The 21568-nt window shown below is 60.4% G+C and overlaps 2 protein-coding genes across 6 annotated transcripts in view; both read left to right on the top strand.

Moving 5' to 3' along the window:
* NDUFAF8 (NADH:ubiquinone oxidoreductase complex assembly factor 8) overlaps positions 1 to 21568 on the top strand; it is a 269205-nt gene that overhangs the window by 92290 nt on the left and 155347 nt on the right. The gene's annotated exons all lie outside the window — the stretch shown is intronic.
* Positions 1 to 21568, top strand: part of BAIAP2 (BAR/IMD domain containing adaptor protein 2) — a 318844-nt gene that overhangs the window by 275859 nt on the left and 21417 nt on the right. Inside the window, exons 5-7 of the mRNA XM_050764029.1 lie at positions 10201 to 10262; positions 11021 to 11092; positions 11813 to 11950. Coding sequence (XP_050619986.1) covers positions 10201 to 10262; positions 11021 to 11092; positions 11813 to 11950 — 272 coding nt within the window. The remainder of the gene's footprint in view (positions 1 to 10200; positions 10263 to 11020; positions 11093 to 11812; positions 11951 to 21568) is intronic.

Raw genomic sequence — 21568 nt, 5'->3', positions numbered from 1 at the left:
ATGCATGCTCGCGGCCAGGTTGGAGCAGCTGACCTCTCACACAGAGCCCCTGAAGCAACAGATATACCCAGGAAACGAGTGTTTCTGTGCCCTCGGTATCCACTGGCCAAAAAGAGCACGCTGACCACTCGGTAGCAGCGCCCATCACGTCCCTGAGCCTCTGTTTCAGGGACCCAAGTCCAGCTCCCGGAAGACTCAGGGCGAGGGTCAGATGCCTTCTCTGCACCCTCCCATGCCCCCGCGAGCTGTTGTGGCTCCCACACTGCCATCCGAGCTCTGTCCAGGAGGCAGCCAAGAATTGGAGCAGTTCCCACGCCAAGTAGGGCCTAGTGGGTGGCCTGTTCCCTCCTCCAGTGCGGCACACACAGGCGCCGTAGCATGCAGGTCTATGCCTGTGCAGTCTGGGGCATCTTGTTACATTTCCTTGCTGCCCTCCCCCCGTCTCTTCCGTGATCTTGCCCACCCCTCCCCCTCTGCTTCCGCCACCCCGGCCCTCCCAGTCTCCTAGTCTCCTGGGCCAGCATTATGGCTGTGCTGCTCCTGTTGCTTCTCCGTCAGCGCGCCCAGGCAGGCTGGCGTTCCCTGTGGGCTGTGGCTGCCATGCCCTCCCCAGCTGGCTCCAGCCCTCTGAAGCTCGAGGAGGGTGGGCTGGGTCACCTGCATTCCACCTGCCCGAGGGCTGCCACTCCCTTTTCCCAGATGGCTGGAATGCCCCAGGGCAGAGACCTCCTCAGGCTCCACCTCGGTCCACAACAATGTTCCTTGATTCCCTCCAGCTTCCTGCTCCTTCGGCTCCTCCTGCACAGCCTGGCCTGACTCATGTAATCAGGGAACAAGAGGAGCTGTCCTCGGCGTCCCTATGTCCATGCCTCGTGGCCGCCTGAGCACTTCTCAGGGTCCAGTGGAAAACTCTCCTGCCCAGTTTGACGCCCACACTCGTCAGTTTCACCTTGGTGCCAAGAGCAGAGGCTCTGCTCTGGGCCCCACTTGGGCCACAGCCTCCCAGCCGTCTCCTCATCCCCACCCTGGACTGGCATTTCCTGAATTCCTGGCCCCTGTCCGAGAAGGAGGCTGCCTTCCTGGGAGAGCTGTGGCTGGTGCCGACCCAGGTCCGTGGGCTCTTCCACCTTTGCAGACACCTGAGCCCAGAGGCCCCTCCTCCCGCTCTGAGCACAGGCGGGCGGATGCTGTCTGGCAGCCTCTGCCTTTCTTTCGTTTTTCCTGACCTCTTCACCCAGCATCCTCTGCTTAGAGGTGGGTGTATGAGAAGGGACCATGGGTGTTGGGGTGGGGGCTGTCTGCTGTTGGCAGGTGAATGTACCCCCAGTCCTTGCTCTGGGGCCAGGCTGTCCTGTGGGCCTCACGGACCCAGTTATCTGTGGTCATGAGCCTGCACCTTACTGATTTAATCCCAGGTGTCAGGTACGAACATGCACGCTTCCCTGATGAGAAAGTGGCATCTGGCCTGGAGTCCCTTCCCACAGCCCTGAGTATTGGGCGCCTGTCACCTCCAGGACATCCCCCAGCCAACAGATAGGTGGCAGGTGGAGGGTTCCTGCAATGGGGCCCTGGTGGCCCCAGTGGGTTGAAGCTCCCTTCATAGGTGGCATGGGGCCTTCCATCCCCATAACCCTCCAGTGGCCCCTCCCCGTTTCAGGGCTCAGCACCCCTGCTTCTCAGAGATCGAAGCCGCCATCTTGGACCTTCCCCACCGCTGCGTCCCAGCCTCCTGTGCAGTCTCTTGGTTACCCAGGAGTTTAGAGCTTTTACCACCTGGGGTGCCTTTCAGATCCTCCGACCTCTTGGTTTGTAGGAGCACCAGGCCAGGATGGGGAGGTGGAGGCTGTGCTGTTCGCCTCACCCTGGGCTCAGCCAGGGCTGCCAACCTTCTTCATGGGAGCAATCACCAGGCCCGTCTCCTCGGGCCGTGTTTTGGTAGAAATGATCTTTTAACTGGCAAAGCGGAGTGTTAGCTGAAATCATCATGACATGGCTGTTTATGCTCCATTTGGGATTCGGAGTCGAGCATTTGGGGACCCTCGGGCAGGGTCTGAGCTGCTGTTTGCCCTCACAGATGAGGATGAGGGTCTGCACAGATCTGCCTGCAACACCAGCCTGCAAGCATCCGAGGCCCAGGCTCCCACCTCCCCCAGTCTTTTTCACTGTGTCTGAGATTCACGCTCCCTCTTAGCCTCTTGTCATTCGCAGACTGTAAGAACATGTTGTATTTTCTGGAGTAAGAAAAGTCTCAAATCTTTAAAATGCCACTGTTGTGAAAGCTGAAGTGCGAGGGGCTCTTCTAGGTTAAAGGACTGAAGACGCCCAGAACCCCAGAGGAAGGGTGAGAGTCCTCCGGGCGCTGGCAGGCGCCAGTTCCTCGTCACTCACAGTGAAGCCCGTGTGTGACTTGTCTCAAGTGCTGATGGAGCCGTCTTCCAGGAGGTGGAATGCTGATTTGTTTTCCTAAAATGAGAGAGACTAAAGCCACGTGCCAACCCAACACAGCAGGGCCCTCGATGAGACCCTGGATCAGGGAGGAGCTTGTCAATGGCATCATCGGGCCATTCGGGAGCATGGTGTGTGCTGATTAGAAGAGGGTGCGTCTGTGGTAACCTTCCTGTGTGTCAGAACGGAGGCGTGATGAGGAGGCAGAAGGTCCTTGCTCTTAGGACACAGCTGGAGTATTGGGGGCAGGGGCAGCATCACATTGATGTCTGCAGTTGAGTCTCAAGGGGCTGAAAAAAAGTGCCTGTGTCTGTGTGTGTGCACAGATGCGTGTGAGTGCCTGTGTGTGCACGGGTGCGTGTGGGTGCCTGTGTGTGCGAACACGGATGTGAGTGCCTGTGTGCGAACACGGATGTGAGTGCCTGTGTGTGTGCGAACACGGATGTGTGTGAGTGCCTGTGTGTCTGTGTGCATGGGTGCATGTGGGTGCCTGTGTGCATGCACGGATGTGTGTGAGTGCCTGTGCATGTACCTATACATCGCAGAAAGAGTGCTGAAGCCATTGTGGCAAAGTGCGCCACCAGGGAACCTCAGCAAAGTGAATGGGTGTTTGCTGTACTCTTCCTGCAACTTCTCTCCAGATTGGAAAGGTTGGGCTGGGAGAAGAAGAATGTAGTTCTTTCGTCTTCTAAACCGCAGGGAAGAATGGGCTTGGCAGAGCCATGACTGACAGTGCTTTCTGTCTCCTTCAGCTTCCCACTGTGTTGAGCCAGAGCCATTCGTGGGAACCCCTGGGTGTGGTTGTGAAGCCGGCCTCGGCTCAGCTCACCCGCAGAGCCGTCTCCAGCCACATTCATTCCGGCTGTGCCCGCGTTTGGCGTTGGGGGAAACTTCCTGGTGCCTGTTATTTGAAGCTGGCGGCCAGGTCTGCGCCTCTGCTTGGTCTGGGGCATCTTGTGGCCCGTCCTTGCTGCCCTCTCTCTTCCGGGACCACCCTCACCTCCCTCCTCACCCCTTTCCCTCTGCTTCCAGCCTCCCTGGCCCTCTGAGTCTCCTGGGCTCAGCAGATGACCACCCAGGGCATCCCCGGTTCCGCCTCAATCTTTGAACCGCGTGAAGCCATCAGAAGCTCAGCCACCACGTCGAGTGGGCTGCCTTCCGGTGGGCCGCTTGTCCTGCCGTGCCGTCTTCAGGGATGAGCGGTTAATCCTTCTTGTTCATCTGCTCACTAGACACAGCTGCGTCAGAGCAGTGCCTGCCTCCTTGTGGTCCTAGCCTTGTGGGGAGCTCCTGTGAGAGTGTCCTGAGTGACCCTCTCCAAGGACCCTCCCTCCATCTGCCTTTCTTGCTTTTAACCCTTTCAGTGCTATGCATATCACCACACTCCCTCTGTGTCCTTCTCCCTCAGGCAGGGGCCACTTGGAACCCTAGGGCAGCCTTTGGTGGGTCTCAATTCTTGCTCCTCCCCTCCGTGGGCACATTCGGGCCCCCGGTACTGCCCAGCCTTTGCACTGGCCAGCCCTGGGTTCTGTGTGAGGCCAGCCAGGCACTGCCACCCCTGTCCTGGCACAGAGGTTCTGCCAGGGTCTGTGCATGCTTTTGAGGGTCTGCTGAGAATTTTTTTTTTTTTGTAGTGGTGGTGAATAAAATACATAAGGCGGAGAAGCAGAAGCGACCGCACCCGGGTGTTCCCTCTTGTTGGTCATCCTGAGGTTTGGCGGAAACCGGCTCCTGCTCGGGTCAGGAGGCAGCGAGGCAGACGCTCCCCAGAGTACAGCCCGAGAGGCCTGGCTGCTTGGCTGGGGGCAGCGCTGAGTTTCAGGTCCTGCCGGGAGGCACAGTCCTTCCAGAATCAGCCCCTGTCACCATCTGCAGCTTAACTCATCCGAGTCTTGCTTTATCTTCCCTGTGAACCAGGTCCAGCCTGAGGCAGAGAGGAGATGGCAGGTGGACACCTGGGAGGGCTCACTGAGCTCTGCCTCGCCATCAGGGGAGGCCCCATCTAGGTTGTGGAGGATGCTTGAGAGAGCCCCGACGTTCTGACCTCCCAAAACGTCAAGGGTGCTGGCAGCGGGTGAGACCCCACAGTTTGCTCTGCTCCCCGGGGCTCTGCTTGCCAGGAGACGTTTTGGCTGTAAGCAGGCGAGAGCACCTCCAGAACGCACATCAGGAAGACAGATGGTGTGCAGGTGGGGCTCAGGGCTGCCATCCCCTGAAGCTGCTTCTGAAGAGCTGTTGTCGCAGCAGCTCTGTTAGAACAGGCCACACGGGAAACAGCCCGCACCTCTCAGTAGATGCCGAGAGAAACGTCTGGTGTATCCGTAGGGTGAAATTATATTCAGCCATAAAGGAGGACAGGCTGGGCGTGGCTCATACCTGTAATCCCAGCACTTTGGGAGGCCAAGATGGGGAGGATCACTTGAGGCTGGGAGTTTAGGACTCACCTGGGCAACACAGCAAGACTGTGTCTCTGTCTGGAAAAAAAAAAAGGACATTCTGTGGCTGAGCGCAGTCACTTGCACCTATAATGCCAGCACTTTGGGAGTCCACTTGATCCCAGGAGTTCAAGACTAGCCTGGGCAACATAGACCCCATGTCTACAAAAGTGTTTTAGAAATGAGCTGGGCATGGTGGCACACCCCTATAGTCCCAGCTCCTCGAGAGGCTGGGGCCAGAGGATCCCTCGAACCCAGGAGTTGGAGGCTGCAGTGAGCCATGACTGTGGCACTGCACTCCAGCCTGGTGACAGAGTGAGACTGCTGTCTCTAAAAAGACAAGAAGGAGACTCTGAGGCAGGCTACACCGTGGATGGAGCTTGAAGACATTGTGCCCAGGGAGAAAAGCCAGACACACAGGGTCCTGTATGATTGCAGTGATGTGAAGGGTTGGGAATAGGCCACTCTACAGACTGGTTCCCTGGAGCTAGGGAGCAACTGCTGGGGGCCATGGGTTTCTCTTCGGGGTGATGAAAATGTCAGGGCGGTCGGTTAGCTCAATTGCTGAGCTCATGGTACTGATGCCACGGTCGTGGACTCAATCCCCGCACCAGCCACAGTCCCAATTTCTTGGCCGGGTGCGGCGGCTCACGCCTGTAATCCCAATACTTTGGCAGGGTGGGGTGGGTGGATCACCTGAGGTCAGGAGTTTCAGACCAGTGTGGCCAACATGGTGAAACCCCATCCCTACTAAAAATACTAAAATTAGCCGGGCTTGGTGGCAGGCGCCTGTAGTCCCAGCTACTCAGGAGGCTGAGGCAGGAGAATCTCTTGAACCTGGGAGGTGGAGCTTGCAGTGAGCCGAGATCGTGCCATTGTACTTCAGCCTGGGTGACAGAGAGACTGTCTCAAAAAAAAAAAAAAAAAAGGTAAAAATGGTGAATTTTATGTTATGTGAATTTTTCCCAATTAAAAAAAAAAAAGCCCAATGTTGGGAGGACAGATGCTTGGGCTTCCTGCCCGTCCTGAGGCTGGTGGTGCTGAGCGTGCAGGTGGCTGGGGTGCGGGTGCCGTCTCAGGTGCGAGCCAGGCACTGTGGGTGCGGGTGCCGTCTTGGGTGGGAGCCGGGCACCGTGGGTGCGGGTGCTGTCTCGGATGGGAGATGGGTGCTGTGGGTGCGGGTGCCGTCTTGGGTGCAGGTGCCATCTTTGATCTGGGTGCTGTGGGTGCGGGTGCCGTATTATGTGGGAGCCGGGTGCCGTGGGTGCAGGTGCCATCTCGGATGGGAGCTGGGCGCTCTGGGTGCAGGTGCTGTCTTGGGTGGGAGGTGGGCATTGTGGGTGCAAGTGCCATCTTGGAGCTGGGTGCTGTGGGTGCTGTGGGTGCGGGTGCTGTCTCGGGTGGGAGCTGGGCATGTATGCGGCTGTTGGTGTCATCTCGGGTGGGAGCCGGGCGTCTGCCTTACTGAACTGCAGCCTCCACTCCTCTCTGACTGTGCTGTCCGCTGCTCCAGGCTGGCAGCAGATCTTGAGGATGCAGCCTCTGGAAGCCCTCAGGGCTCCTGAGTTTTGGGGTGTTTGACCTCCAGCCTGCTCAGCCCCGAGTCAACCTCGAGCTGTAGGGGTGGCAGGTCCCTCTCCTGCAAAGTGGGGTGACAGTCCCATGCAGGTCGGGGTAAGACCTGCGGGGAGCGAGACCGGGCTCAGCCTTCAGGAGAGATCGAGGGCTGTCGTGGGGTCTCACCAAGCTCTGTTGGGATTCCAGAAAGGAGCTGGGGACTCAGCAGATGGAAAGGCCCCTCTCCGCCAGGTGCTCCCCCCAAGCAGAACCGACTCGAGGACAGAAAGATGCTGGCCGGGCACGCCTGGGGCCTGGGCTCTGCAGCCTCACCTGACTCAGGTGCTGTTTTCTCTGCTGGGGAGCAGGGGCCCCAGCCAGGTCCTGAGGCAGCCCTGTCCTCATCATTGCGCTCAGCCCGTCCACAGGAGGCTGGGCTCCCCAGTCAGTCAGTCCCGTGGAGCGGGTTTCAGTCTTAGCCTGGCGACCGCCCTGTCCAAGGTGGAGGTGGAGCTGGTGGGGTGAGGCCCACGGTGACCCCAGTGCGGACCGGCTGCTGCTTCACTCATGGCATCCATTGGTAGACGGTTGAAGAAAGAGAGGCCTCATTTTCAGGATGCCTGTGTGGTTTTTAGACTTTCATCCCAAAGGAAACACATCGCCCGTGACTCCCACATGTGCTCCTTTCCTGCCCTCCGGTGCTCCTTCCCCTCCTCACTCCCCAGCACCCCTAGGCAGCCCTGGGCCAGTGGTGTGAGCTGCCCAGAGCTGGTTGACCCATCAGCCTGGGTGCGACACCGCTGCACTCCCACACCTACATCCTGAGGCGTGGCCACCTGCTGTCCATCACCCCCAGCACCCCAGATCCCTGGATCCTTCCGACGGTGATGGCTGTGCTGGTCTGTTCTGGCTCACGTGCTGTGTGCCCTGGCCCACTGGCACTCAGCTTACATTTGAACCTCGTCTTTTGAGTTAAGGACCCACCTGTGCTGTGGACGAGATGTGGGCTTCCCAGTGGGTGGGTGGCATCTGATAGGTGAGGCTGCTTCGGAAGCCTGGTAGACTGTCCCCCAGCAGGGTGGGCCTGGATAAGTCTGCCTGCCACATGGGAGGGAACGTGGAGAGATGAAGAGATGAGGGAGCCCAAGAACACTAGGCCTCACGTCTCACCCCGGGGAGGCTCTCGATGGCTCTGACCTTGCTACTCCTTCTTCAGGCCCCTGAAGGACACAGGGAACTGCAGACAAGACTTAGTTGCTCAGCAGAACTCACTACCCCTACCGGTGCCTCTCACTGCTGATCTTAGGGTCTTGGAATTCCTTAGGGGTCTGGTGCTTTACGTGGGAGCTGTGTTGGGCTGACCGTCCCTCCAGCCGGCATCAGAGCACCCCGGGGGTTAAGCGCTGGTGGCTGCACACACAGTCATACTCCCGGCAGGGGCGCCTGCAGCACCTCGGGGGTTAAGCGCTGGTTCCGGACACGTTCACACTCCATGCCCACGTGGTTTCCTGCAGCTGCTTGTAAGATGCAGTTTAAAAATTCAACGCGTGGGATGATTTTGTGCAGCCGCCGCTCGAAGCTCAGGGCGGGCACACGCCTGGTCTGTGCAGCTTTGCCTGGGCCTCCCCTGCGTGCGCACCAGCTGCAGTGTGGGGCTGGGGGCTCGGGCTGGCGGGGATGCTGGGGTGCACATTTGAGTATCGCAGCCACACGGGTGGGTGGTGATGATCGTCACCTGACCAGAACCCCCTGAGAAGCTCCACATATTATTTTTTCTTTTTGGATTCAACAGTCCCTTTTTAAAAAGATTTGCTGTTCAATGTTGTCTTCCAGATGTTCCTCTTGAATCCATTGTGTGTAGCCTTTTAAGGGAATACGTGCTTGTTATTTGGTCTTGACATTAACTTATAATTTAGGGCTGCAGAATGTGGCGAGAGCCAGGCACGGTGCTGCATGCCTTTGATCCCAGCTACTTGGGAGGCTGAGGCGGGAGGATCCCATAAGCCTAGGAGTTGGAGACCAGCCCGGGTGACATAGTGAGACCCCCATCTCTAAAAATGAAAAAAACGGAATATGGCAAGAGCCATGCACAGTTCAGCTGAGTTGTCTCGGGCCTTTTGCTTCACCTCTTTGTGAACTTGCAGGCCCCCACCCCAGGATAGGGGGCCGGCGACCTCGCAAATGCTGGGTGCTTGTGGGCACTCTGGGGCTGAGTGGGCACTGGCCAGGGCTCCTGTCCCATGTGGTGCTGATGGCGGGGGTAGGTCTCGGGCTCTGCTGATGAGTGTCAGGGCTGGGTCCTGGAACCCAGGCTGGCTGCACCTCTGTGGGGGCTTCTGGCTTGCCAGCCCCATGGGCTGGTGGTGTGGACACCTGCTGGCCTTGGCGACCATGTCTCAAATGGGATCACAGCTCTGCGGGAGCTCTGGCAGAGGGAGGTGGGAAGGCCGTGCTCCTGTGTCTTCGAGGCCTCGACCCCTCAGCTCCTCTCTGCCCCCATCTTTGGTGGAAGCAGGTGGGGATGCAGCAGTGTGGTGAGGCCCTTACAGAGTGGTGGCTCAGGCCCACATCAGGGTAGCCCAGACACCTGTGCCTCTGGGGCTGCCCCCCACAGGTGGACTCGAGCCGGGTGTCGTCGATGTCCAGGCTGGAAAAGGCCTCTGATGGCCGCTCACCCCTTTGCCGCCACGACTTTGATTGCTTTTTTTTTTTTTTTTTTTTTTTTTTTTTTTTGAGACGGAGTCTTGCTCTGTCGCCCAGGCTGGAGTGCAGTGGCGCGATCTCGGCTCACTGCAAGCTCCGCCTCCTGGGTTCACGCCATTCTCCTGCCTCAGTCTCCCGAGTAGCTGGGACTACAGGTGCCTGCCACCACGCCCGGCTGATTTTTAAAAATATTTTTAGTAGAGACGGGGTTTCACCTGTGTAGCCAGGATGGTCTCGATCTCCTGACCTCGTGATCCACCCACCTTGGCCTCCCAAAGTGCCTGGATTACAGCGTGAGCCACCGCGCCTGGCCTCACGATTTTGGTTTCTTAATCTGCATTTTTGCTCATGGGCCGAGGAGACATCAGTGTCCCCAAGCGCTGCCCGTGTGTCCCCAGGGCCCTCAGCGATGGCACGGTGAGCCCAGGCCTCCGTGCACCAGGGTGGCTGCCTGGTGAGCCGATCCCATGGGGCCAGGCCTCCTCAGACCACCGTGCTCCTCTGGGGCTCAAAGCGGAGATGTTGGGTGAAGTCTCAGAGGTGCTGTGGGTCTGCAGCCTGGGTAGTGAGGCGTCTTGGAGTCAGAGCGGCCTGTGCCCAGCGCGTGCCCATGGATGTGCCCCAGAGGAGGTTTGCACGCTGTGGTGTGGGGTCTGCAGACCGTCTGCCTGGCCTGAGGTGGGAGGGTCGAAGCTCTTGGGTCTCTGCGAACGAGAGTCGGATGTGTGAAGACGTATGTTTGCGCTCACTGCCACTCACTGTCACGCCTGGGGTGAGGCACACACGGGCTCTTCCTGTCTCTTGCCTTTGCAGAGACTCAAGGTCCGTCCCAAAGATGCCAGGCGTGCTGTGCATTTGAGGTCTGGAGTCCCTTGTCATTCTAGAATTTTCTGTTTCCTCTTGGTGTCCCCTCTCCACCCTCCCTTCTGGCCCTGACGCCCCTGGGGCCCTGTTGCCTGTGGTCACCGGGCTTCCCGGGGTGGCTGTCAGCCCAGAGTGGGATGACGGTGGTGACTGCGGGCACCTGACTCCCTCCCCTTCCTTCTGCCGTTCTTCCCAGGAGACGTTCTTTTCCAGATGGCGGAAGTCCACAGGCAGATCCAGAATCAGCTGGAAGAAATGGTGAGTCCCACCCCCAGCGTGGCCCTGCGAGGAGGGGCAGGTGCAGTGGGAGAGCTGGTGCCGGAACAGTCCGAGCTGTCCAGCCACACTCAGAGGCAGGGAGGGACCCTGGCTCAGGACACAAGTCATACTCCAAGGAGGACGTCGGAGAAAAGGGCACGGGCCAGACCGGGGCCGCATGCTTCGCTGCCACCACAGCCGGCCACGACACGCTGGGCTCCAGGGAGAGCCCTGGTCGCAGCCCCAGCCAGACCCCACTCCTGCAGCTCACGAGGCAGCCAGGCAGACTTCCCCGGCCTCTCCGACTATAGGCAGAGGCAGACCCCGGACAACCAAAGCACGTTGCTGGCGGTTGGTTTGCGGCATCCTGTCTAAAGCCAGGGGTCTGACCCTGGTTTCAGTTCGGGTTCATGGACCCTGCGACCTCTCGGCCTGTGTCGCAGTGATCCCTGGCATGGGACAGCAGAAGAAGCAGGGGACAGCTGTTTCTGTTGCCCTTGTGAGAAACGGAGCCCTTATGGCTGTCGGAGGCGAGATTGTCCCACGTTCCAGACTCCTGTTCAGCACTTGCTCCTGCAGTCCCCTGGCTCCATAGGGCGCACCTGGCCATGCAGAGCCATGGCCCGTCAGTCAGGGGGAGGGGCTCCTACACAGCCGGGACACCTGGGGTCTCGTGACCGTCCGCCCTGGCCCTGCCCCCCTCCTGTTCTGCGTCCATGTGTTGGAGCTGACGGCTGATGTTTTCTCTCCGTGTCCAGCTGAAGTCTTTTCACAACGAGCTGCTCACACAGCTGGAGCAGAAGGTGGAGCTGGACTCCAGGTACCTGAGTGTAAGTGCACCCTGGCCGTGCCTGCTGGGGCCCTGTGCCTGGGCTCCAGCTCTCCTGAATGCCTGTCGCTCCTTCCCTCGGCCTGAAGGCTTCCCACTTCCCCTGAGCTCCCTGTCCGCGTGGGCCCCAGCTCTGACTTCATTGTCCATTTGGGACCGAGTGCCCCTGGTGTGCCCCAAATGCAACCTGTGGGTGAACCCATTGCCTCTGATGTCCCGTGTGCCCAGTTCATGCCTCGGCTTTGACCACTTGTGGTGAGGCTGGTGCCTGACTCTGCTGCCCGGGAATGCAGGAGCTCCTTCTTTGGCCTCTGCAGTTCCCTGGGCTCTCGGCCCGTCCTGCCTCACTGCCACTCCTGTCAGCTGGCAAGAAGGCTTGGGCCTGAGGCGCTGCTCGAGGGTTTGAGAGTCATCCCTGGCTCTCCGTGGTGGGCGGGAAGGGTGGGCCTTGGCCAGTTTTTCAAAGTCTGATTTTCATCTTCGGGGACCAGAGAGCTGCCATGGGGTGGGGTGGGGTCGGGCTGAGGGCTCAGTTGCGCTCTCCACAGCTCTGATTTGCCGCTGAGCATGCGCAGCTGGAGAGCAGGCCAGGAGGGGAGCGTCAGGGCTGCCAAGGGGACCCTGCAGCATTGGGCTCATGGGCCTTGGTTTTGTTGCCGGGGGGACCCTGCTGCACTGGGCTCATGGGCCTTGGTTTTGTGTTTTATTGTTTGACTCTCAGGCTGCGCTGAAGAAATACCAGACTGAGCAAAGGAGCAAAGGCGACGCCCTGGATAAGTGTCAGGCTGAGCTGAAAAAGCTTCGAAAGAAGAGCCAGGGCAGCAAGAATCCTCAGAAGTACTCAGACAAGGAGCTGCAGGTAGGCCTGCGACCCCCGCTGTGGTGCCTCTCGCTTCACCTTGGGACTGCTCACCCCTCAGCCCTCCTCGTCCACGGGGAGTGGACAGCAGCCCCCCAGGGGGGGATCAGACAGAGGCAGGCTGTGTGCCCCTGGTAGACCTCAGGAGCAGTGGGCCCGATGCCCCCAGGCCAGCGGGATGGTCAGCTCCACCTGTGGGGCTCTGTCCTGCTCTCTGCAGCCTTCCAGGGTCGCTGGAAGGTTCTTGGCCAAAGGAGCAGAAACCCAAATGGAGTCCTCCCACCTCTGTTCCCCCGATCCCTGCCTAGGAGTCAGGTTCCAGTCTGTTCCTCTAAGGAGTCAGGTCCCAGTCTGTTCCTCTAAGGAGTCAGGTCCCGGTCTGTTCCTCTAAGGAGTCAGGTCCTGGTCTGTTCCTCTAAGGAGTCGGGTCCCGGTCTGTTCCTCGAAGGAGTCGGGTCCCGGTCTGTTCCCCCGATCCCTGCCCAGGAGTCAGGTCCCGGTCTGTTCCTCTAAGGAGTCAGGTCCCAGTCTGTTCCTCTAAGGAGTCGGGTCCCGGTCTGTTCCTCTAAGGAGTCGGGTCCCGGTCTGTTCCTCTAAGGAGTCGGGTCCCGGTCTGTTCCTCTAAGGAGTCGGGTCCCGGTCTGTTCCTCTAAGGAGTCGGGTCCCGGTCTGTTCCTCTAAGGAGTCGGGTTCCAGTCTGTTCCTCTAAGGAGTCGGGTCCCAGTCTGTTCCTCTAAGCGGCTGTGGCCGCTGCCCACAGGGCTGGCTGCTCAAGGCAGGTGGTACTTCAGGTTCCTCGAGGGAGCGGCTTCGGTGTTTTCTCTCACTGTCCCGCCAGTGTCACCGGTGCATGCTGAGTGGGCTAGGACTTAAGATGGCCTCGCCGATGACAGGCACGGCCTGATGTGTACACCGGAACCTGGATGGTGCCTGGCACAGGCCAGGCCCAGAAACCCCTCGCCCACTTGCTGGGGTCATAGTGATACAGATGAGAAGGACACACAAAACAAGATGCCCAGTCGTTTGTAAAAGAAACAACAGGAAAACCCCTGGCCAGTCACCCAGGTAGAAGCTTCTGGGCTGCACCCTGGGGCGGGCAAGGTGTGGCTGTGGGTGAAGCCCGGGCCTCCAGGCCGCTCCCTTCCTGCTGGCAGTCAGGTTTTCAAGCCTTGGCAAGCCCCGCACACACCTGCCCGTGTGCGTGTGTCTGCGTGTGTGTGTGCCGCCATCTCCTTGATGCCAGATATGGGTGTTCATGAATGGCTGTGGCCTCACCCTGGGACTGGAGGCCGGTGCCTGCTCAGAGCCTGTGCCCCGCTCACTCCTTGACTGCAGGGAAGCCAGGCAGGTCTGCCCATACCCTGCAGGCCAAGCTGGAAGATTTCCAGCGTGGGGTCGCCTGGTGGAGCAGGATCGGCCCCAAAGGAGAGGACAGGACTGGGCCAGGGGCAGATGAGAAGAATAAGTGAGAGTCTGTGGAAACAGCCATATGGGGGTCCCTCGGGTGCCCACTGCTGTCTGCAGCCTCCCACTCAGGCACGTTTGGTGCACAGTTGAAGGGACGCGACTCAGGCCGTTCTCTAGGCGCCCTCCCCTCTCCACCCACCTCTTCCTGTGTCCCCAGCCTTTGTTTCGATCCTGTTTTTCACTCCAGGTAAGCTGTGGTGGGTCTTGTGATCCTTTCTGTTTTACACTCTGGGCAGGCTGCAGTGTTGGGTCTCTCCATGATGGGCCCATCGTGGAGGCCTTAGTATTCCTGCCTGAGGCTGCCGCAGCGAGCCTTCCTCCAGCTGTTTCTGCGCACAGATCCCGAGCAGTGGGAATAGGGAGTTGAGGAGGAGAAATAGGTATTTGTTGGTAGAGCCTATGTCTATTTTTCTTTTTCCTCCCACCTTGGAGCATTTTGCAACTTTGCTTTCTGAAGACTTAAGCAGCAGACGGCGCCCCCGCGGCCTGGAGGGCCGTAGCTTCCTCCCGGCAGGCCAGGGCAGTGCAGGTGTGAGCCACCCCTGAGCACCCAGGCCGGGTGTGAGAGCGTGTCTTAGAGGGAACTTTCCTGGGAACGTCCCCGGCTTGGGGTTCTGGAGATGGGGATACTGAGGCCAGCCCACTGAGGGCTCAGCTGCCTGCTAGGGTCCAGGGACCTGAGCTCTCCTCTCCCCTTGAGGCACTGTGGGTTTTTGCTAACGGCCTTATTAAGATATAATTCACGTCACCAGCAGTTCACCATTTCGCGGGCACAGCCCAGTGGTTGAGTGTTTGCAGCTGTGCGTCCATCACTCAGTCCATTTTAGAGCACTTTCCAGTCAGCAGTCACCCCTGTGCCCCTGGCTCCACCAGTCAGCAGCCTGCCATCGGCCTCCGTGGGCTCGCCTGTTCTGGAATCCCACAGCGTCCGACCTTTGGTGCCTGGTGGCTCACGTGGCGCGGAGGGTTCTCAAGGCTGATCGTGCAGTAGCCTGCGCCAGTCTCCCCCCACCTCTTACTGTCGGGGGCCAGCGTTTCTTCCTTTTCGTGGCTCAATTGTGTTCCATCGTACGGGTACTGGAGGCTCCGCCCTGCTCAGGATGAGGGCCCTCTCCCTGGCACAGCTGGTATTGTCCTGTGGCTGGGCTCCCTGGGAGCCGGAGATCATGGCAGGGTAGCATAGGGCTGGGCAGAGGCAGAGGCTAGGGGCTCTTGGAGCCACCCCCCTCCCTCCTGCAGTCTGGAGCCAGAGGCCTGAGGCCCCCACGCAGTCATCCTGGCCCTGCCTCACCAGCTCCCTGGTTTCCAGGTGCCCTGCCTCCCTCTGCCAGGCCTCTCCCTTGAGGAGGGCCCTGACCACACACCCGGCCTCCGCCTGCCCTCCACGCTGCTCTGCCGTGGGCCCCGGGTGGTGGGATTTACTCTCGAGGCTGTGTGTGCACAGCCAGCTCCTCAGCCCGTCCCGCATGGGGGTTTGGACGACCTTCTTGCTGATGGCTGGTCCGTTTGTTTGCTGCGTGTCCTGGCACTTGGGGTCTGTTAGGGACCATGGTGGTGCCTCAGGGGCCCTGGAGGCAGGTCCCATCTGTTCGTCCCACGGGGGCTGCGAGCCACCTCCAGTGCCTCAGCGGACCCTGCGTTGACTGGCCCGAGGGTCCCCTGATTTGCAGCCACAGGGGGCTGGACCTTGCGGTGACTGAAGGGGCCTTGGCCCTGCTTCAGTGCTGTGGTCCACGGTCTGGGCAAGGGGCTGCCAGTGGGTGCCCCAGGTGCTGTGAAACATTTGATAACAGAACTAAGGTGGCAGGTGGCGGGGCTTACCCTGGGGCCCCTTGAGTGTCCTTCCATGGTAAGTCAGGTGACACAGTTTTGGGAGTAAGCCATGGCGCCTGTTTCTCAGGTGGGGGACACCCGATGGCTGCCACAGTCGTCACGAAGCCCCCCCCTCATCCGCAGGAGGGCAGGGGAAGGGGGAGGGGGTCGTGGCCCTCCAGGCTGTCTGTGTCCTGATGGGCCAGAACCAGGAGCCCGGCAGGGTTCTGAATGAGGGCAGCGTTCCTGTCTGTGGCTGTGAGTTGCCAAGGCAGATGGTCCCCGCAGCACCTGTGAGTGGGTCTGGGTGAGGGCCGTGTGGGCGGGGAGGGCAGGCAGGGCTCCGAAGCGTGTGGTGGGTGGAGGCTGCAGTGGGTGTGAGGTAAGGTGGCCCAGCAGCTCCCCTGGAAAGGCTTCTGCCACCCGGTGCAGAGACACTTGGTGAGCCTCATCTTCCTGGCCTCCCAGGGCGCCTCCTGGGAGATGTACGAAGCTGGCCTTTCTTCCCAGGTCCCAGGCGCCCTGCTGTGGCTCCCCAGCCCTGGCTGAGTGACCTCCTTTCTCCAGAACTTGCAGCTGCTCCTCCCCACTCACCAGAGGACCTGTGGGTGGCCCCAGGCTGGCGTGTCCCCACCCGGGCACAGCCTCAAGGCCCTGGTGTCAGGCTTAGGCTTGGATCCGGCTCTGTCCCTTAACGGGTCACGTGGCCACAGCAAGCACCAAAGCTTCTCTGAGCCTCAGTTTCCCTGTTTGTGAGGGGGAATGTCCTGCTTTTCTCCGTCTTCTGAGCACTGACAGGAAGGGCTGTGGACCTAGGACAAGCTGGTGTCGACCTTCTCACGGTGCCTGCGTAGGGAGCTCTCCTGGACCGACCTCTGCCTCTGTTCCTACCCATCTACCTGACCTTCCTCTGTTAATGGGAGACGGGGCTACAACTCTTAACCACACAGGTGTTTTATTTTTGTGATTTTTCCTCAGTCACCGAGTTCCTTTGGGAAGGGCTAGGTCTCGTATTTCTTCTGCATCCCACTTGGTGCCACGCACAAACGGGTCATGCAGCAGATAGCTAGTAAGTGCTAAGTGGTTTCAAAACAACGTTTTGGGGTGGGAAGCAGAGGGAGCCACGGCCCAGTGTGCTTTCTGCTCCCTAGTGGCCTGGAAGCCCAGGAGGCCAGGCTGGGAGCCATCAGCATGCCCGGCCCCACATCTGAGTTTGAGGGGGTGGGGGACTTGGTATGTGACTGCGCACACCCCCCACTGAGCTGCAGGGAGGCTGCTGCCACCATCCTGGGGTGAGTCCTGGGGTGAGTGCCGGGCTGCCTGGCTGGGATGTGCTGCCGGCCCCCCTGGGGTGTCTACTTTAGGGTGTAGCTGCTGGGTGCCCAGCCGTTGCACGTCCTCTCCACTTCTGAAGAGCTGGGGAGCTGGGCTGGCTGGCCCCACCCACTTGTGCAGCCCTGCCCCTCCAGTGCCCTCCACCCTGCCCTCACTTGTGTGGACCCACCACTTGGAGCAGGAGGCCCTGCCCCTCCAGTGAGCCCTACCCCCCTTATGTGGCCCCACCCCCAAACACAGGCCTCCTAGCTGGGCCTCACTCCTGGCCTGCCTGTCAAGAGCTACTGTCCTGGGGCCTAGAATGTCAGCAAGGTCCTGGTGGTCACAGGGAAAGGGCCTGTTGGAAGCACTCTGGCCTCTCCATTCCTAAAGCGGTTGGTTGCTTTCCAGCTGTTCTGCAGACCAGCCCAGTAGCTGCACCCCACGCTGGGGACAGCCCAGGGGTGTCTACCCAGAGAGTACAGCTCATGGTGCCTGGGCCCACCTGCACCCAGCTCTTCTAGCTGCCTCCAGTGTGTGCCCTGTGGGGTCACTGGCAACCGTAGCAGTTGTCCCCAGTCCTGAAGACCCTGGGAGAGGCAGATGTGCCCACACCACTGGGGTGTGGGGCAGGAGTCTGGCCCATTCGGGCTCCTGGGGCTGCCTTCTTTTTTTTTTTTTTTTTTTTTTTTTTTTTTTTTTAGACGGAGTCTCGCTCTGCCGCGCAGGCTGGAGTGCAGTGGCCGGATCTCAGCTCACTGCAAGCTCCGCCTCCCGGGTTTACGCCATTCTCCTGCCTCAGCCTCCCGAGTAGCTGGGACTACAGGCGCCCGCCACCGCGCCCGGCTAGTTTTTTGTATTTTTTAGTAGAGACGGGGTTTCACCATGTTAGCCAGGATGGTCTCGATCTCCCGACCTCGTGATCCGCCCGTCTCGGCCTCCCAAAGTGCTGGGATTACAGGCTTGAGCCACCGCGCCCGGCCGGGGCTGCCTTCTTGAGCAGACGGGGGGGCAGCTGGGCTGCTGGAAGTAGAAGTGACGCCGTGTAAGGGTGGCCTGAAGCCAGCGTCCAGCCAGGGGCGTGTGTAGCAGAGCAGAGGCCTCCGCGCGGTTCCCAAGCTGTCCCTGCCATAGAGGCCTTTCCCTTGGAGACTCTAGTGCCCCTGGGGAGGCCCTGCATGTCTGTCACCTGGCAGTCTAGAGCTGGCTGGGGCCTGGCTGGTGGTGCAGCCGAGTGGGCAGTGCGTGCAGGTGGAGGCTGTTTAGGGAGCTCCGAGGGCTGGACGGGTGCCCCCGTCCATGGAGGTCCCCCACCTCAGCTGCTGCTGATGAAGGGGGAGGTGGTGCTGGTGCCTGACTCTGGTCTTTGTGGGTGCAGCATGCTGTGTCGTTGTCAGATGTGGGTTCCCTCAGCGACCCAAGGGCTGGGTGTCTCGAAGTGATTGCTGGGGTCCCCGGTGGGCTCAGAAACCTGTCGCCAGCTGCACCCCACCTGAGCTGCGTGTGCGGAGCGCTGGGCTCCTGGGAGCTGTGAGGCTGCCGGGCAGCAAGGCTGGGCCCGTGGCATGTGAGGGGCAGCTTCATGCTCCAGGGTGCCCATGAGGCCGAGGCCCCCGATGCACACTGCCCTCTCCCACTGCCAGGCTCATCATGAGGCAGTGGCCGGGCCTGCCGCGTGAGCTGAACCAGGGACACACCACACCAGGCCCTGGGGGCAGAGGTGGGGCTGCAGGGAGGGGTGGGTGGGAGGTCAGCCAGGCCCTGCCCCAGAGAGGCAGGTAGAGTGGGTTTCTCTGTCTGCCTGCCAGGGTGCCCTCGAGTGGGGCTGGGCCGGGGAGCCTCCCGTGTTCAAGAACTGCGTGTAATTGAGATGGTGTTTTGGGATTTCCATGAAAAGAAGTAATTGCAGTTATAGGTCAGGGCACCGGAGTCAGGAAGCATTTGGGACGTTTGTTAACTAGGACAGGAGAGCTTATGTAAGGGGGTATGTACAGCCTGCTGGGCCAGCGGTGCCCTCACTCCCCGGTACTGTGGTCATTGCCACGTTTGCTGGACCAGGTGCTGATAGATGTGCCCATCCGTGTGGAGGGGACGGTCTCCATAGCACACGGGACACGGTGGACACGCTGGGGCAGAGGACACCTTCTCTGTGATTTATCAGTGCGTCTGCGGGGCGGGGTCACAGCTTGGTCCAGCTCCTCCTCCTCAGAACAGAGGGGTGTGGCCATCTCCACAGGGCCCGGAATGGGGCCCAGAGCAGAGCCCAGCCTGTGCCCACCCCTCGGGCATGGAGCAGGGCACGGGGGACACGTCCACATGCCCCATCCTGCAGCTGGAGCTCAGGGTGGGAGGGGAGTGGCCCACCTACTCCCTGGGCTGGGCTGTGGGCACAAGGACCTGAGTGTGGGGAGGAGAGCCCCCGCCCACTGGATGCAACTTGTCCTTCCTGACCCGGGTGCGCTGAGGGTGGGGCAGACCCAAGTAGTGTTGGGGCCTCAAAAGTCGGTGCTTGTGCTGGGAGTGGTGTGGGGCAGGCCAGGCCCCTGCTCAGAATCGCGCTGGGCATGGGCTCGACCCGCTGGCCCTGGGATGACCCTGCTCAGCCAGCTCTGGAGGCTTCCTCAGCAGCCTGAAGCTCCTGCTGCAGAGGAGGGCGGCGCTGCCCTGCCCACTCACCGCCTCCTGGGACTTTTCTGAGCAGAGATGCCCGGGGCTACAAGGAGAGCCAGGGTTTCTGCTGGGTCACCTTCCCCTGTTCCCTTTCTGCGATGATGGGGGAGGAGGCAGGTGAGACAGGTGCAGCCCTCGCTGGCCAGTCGTGAGTGAGGAGGGAGAGATGGCCCTGTGTTGTTGGGGATGCTGCCTCCCAGAGACCATGGGGGCTCCAGAGCACCCGCAGGATCATCCTGAGGGTCCTGGGAAGCGGCACTGGCGCTCTGCTCGCTGTAATGCAGGGGGCCAGTGGGGGGCATTGGTGCCCCCAGGATCCTCCTCCGGTGCCCCGTCTCTGGGTGTGCCAGGCCGTAGCCCGGATTGAGGTCTGAGAAAGGGGAGAGATGCGTGCTATTTAAAGGGTTGTATAATTAACACAGCAGAGACAAAGCACCCTCGTTCAGATCTTCAGAGATGATAATAGCAGGGCCAGCGATCGCCAGCGTGGAGTCTGGCGATGTGCAGGGGGGTGAAGCCCGTCCTTGTTTTAGCAAAGCTCTTCAGAGCTAAAGGCTGTTTGTGGCCAGGCCCCCCGTGAGGACAGCCGTGTAGCCGTGTTTCTCTGGAGTAACATCACTGAGGGGCCTTACCAGGAAAAGTGGGCGTGAGGAGCCAGCAGCCATGGAGCCCTCTCAGGGCTTCTACACTCGCAGCTGACGCGGAGACCCTCAGTGTCCCCGGGGCCAGGGCAGCCAGGGGTCGAGCAGTCCGCTTCCCCAAGCCTCAGGGCTGGGCCACTCGGGCATCTTAGCCCCCACTTCTCCTGCATCTTGCCACCCTTTGCTGAGTCTTGGGGACAGCTTGGTCTGTGGTCCTCCAGCCCGTTTGTGTGTCCAGCCCACCCGTGTGGACAGCAGCAGCCTGCTCTCTCCTGTGCCCATGGGCATGTGCTCACCAGACTGTCCATCCCAATAGCAAGCTATGGGTCTGTTGGGACCTGTTGTTCCTGGGCACCCTTTGCCAATCTGCTGAAAGCTCTGGGCCTTTTTCCCAGGAAAATGGGGACCCTCAGGGCTCATGGATCCCTGATCCTGTCAAAGAGCTCCCTTCCTGAGGATCTTCCTGTAATGCCTTCCCCGGGGAGTGGAATAACCAGCTTTTCCACCTGCCACCAGGGCCGGAGGGTGCGGCTCACCCTCTGCTCAGCCCAGCCCGGGCCTTGCTCAGAGCACATGTGTTCAACGTGAGATTTGAGGGCCCTCCCGTCTCCTGAACCACCTGCCATGGCTGCCCTCCCTCCTCTGTCTGGGTACTGTGCCTGTCAGCCCGGAGGCCTGGTCAGCGGGTTTTGAAGCAGCCACTGGCTGCAGCCAGCAGGTGGCCAGTGACCACGTGCTACTTGAGGCAGCTGATTCTCACCCCACACACCACAGCTGACCGGTCTGCAGCCGCATCCTTTCGAGTAAGTGTTGCCCATGGTGACAGCTGAAGGCCAAGAATTACATTCTCATTCATACGCTACAGGGGACCTGGGGGGCCGCATGCGATTTTTAAGGAACGTGGGAAAGCTGCAGCAGCCGTGGCGGGTGAGGTAAACCAAAGCCGCCTTGGTTTTTTCCGGAACGCCCCTCCCCCACTCTGAGTCACCGCATGCTGTGGAGAGATGAGATGTGTTCTGATCACTTTTGTCTTCTCTGATCACGGGGCCGTTCAGCCCAGGGTGACTAAGTGGGAGCGTTCTGTGGGTCTTAAATGCTTTCAGCTGGGTGTTTCCATAGTGCTGTCGCCATGGCACCCAGCTAAGCACGCAGCTGGTGGCTCAGCGGCCGGCGGGGGCTGAAGGGGGCCGGCCACTGGGACCGCCTGTCCATGGGGCAGGCTCAGGGCCGTTGTAAATGGCCGGCTGCCAGGTTGGAGGTGCAGACCAGGCCGTGCTCTGTCCTCTGCACTTTCCACCCAGCTCGGACGTGCCCCATGCAGGGCATCCCCGTCCAGCAGCAGGTCAGAATTGGTCGGGCCCTGCAGCGCTGACCGCCACCTCCTCTCCTCCCCTCCTCCCCTCCCCTCCTTCCCTCCTCCCCTTCCCTCTTCCCCTCCTCCCCTTCCCATCCCCACACCGGCCCCTTGTGTGGTGAAGCTTCTGCCTGGCCTAGATTTCCAGGATCTGCCCTGCACAGTCGTGGTCTCTATGAGGAGTTAGTGTTCTGGAAAAGGAGGTGAAGAGAGGCGGCTGTCATTCCTAGACAGAGTGGCAGCCGCGTGTCATGCACTAACTCAGGCTCCGCCATGGCCGGATGCTCATATGGGGGCTCTGAGGCAGGAGGTGTTGGCTCCCTCCGTCCCCCGGGGGCTGGCCATCCCTGCTTACAGCTC

This window comes from Macaca thibetana, chromosome 16 (genome assembly GCF_024542745.1).
Source record: "Macaca thibetana thibetana isolate TM-01 chromosome 16, ASM2454274v1, whole genome shotgun sequence".
In the NCBI taxonomy this organism is placed as follows: Eukaryota; Metazoa; Chordata; class Mammalia; order Primates; family Cercopithecidae; genus Macaca; species Macaca thibetana.
This window is presented reverse-complemented; position numbering and strand designations above follow the sequence as displayed.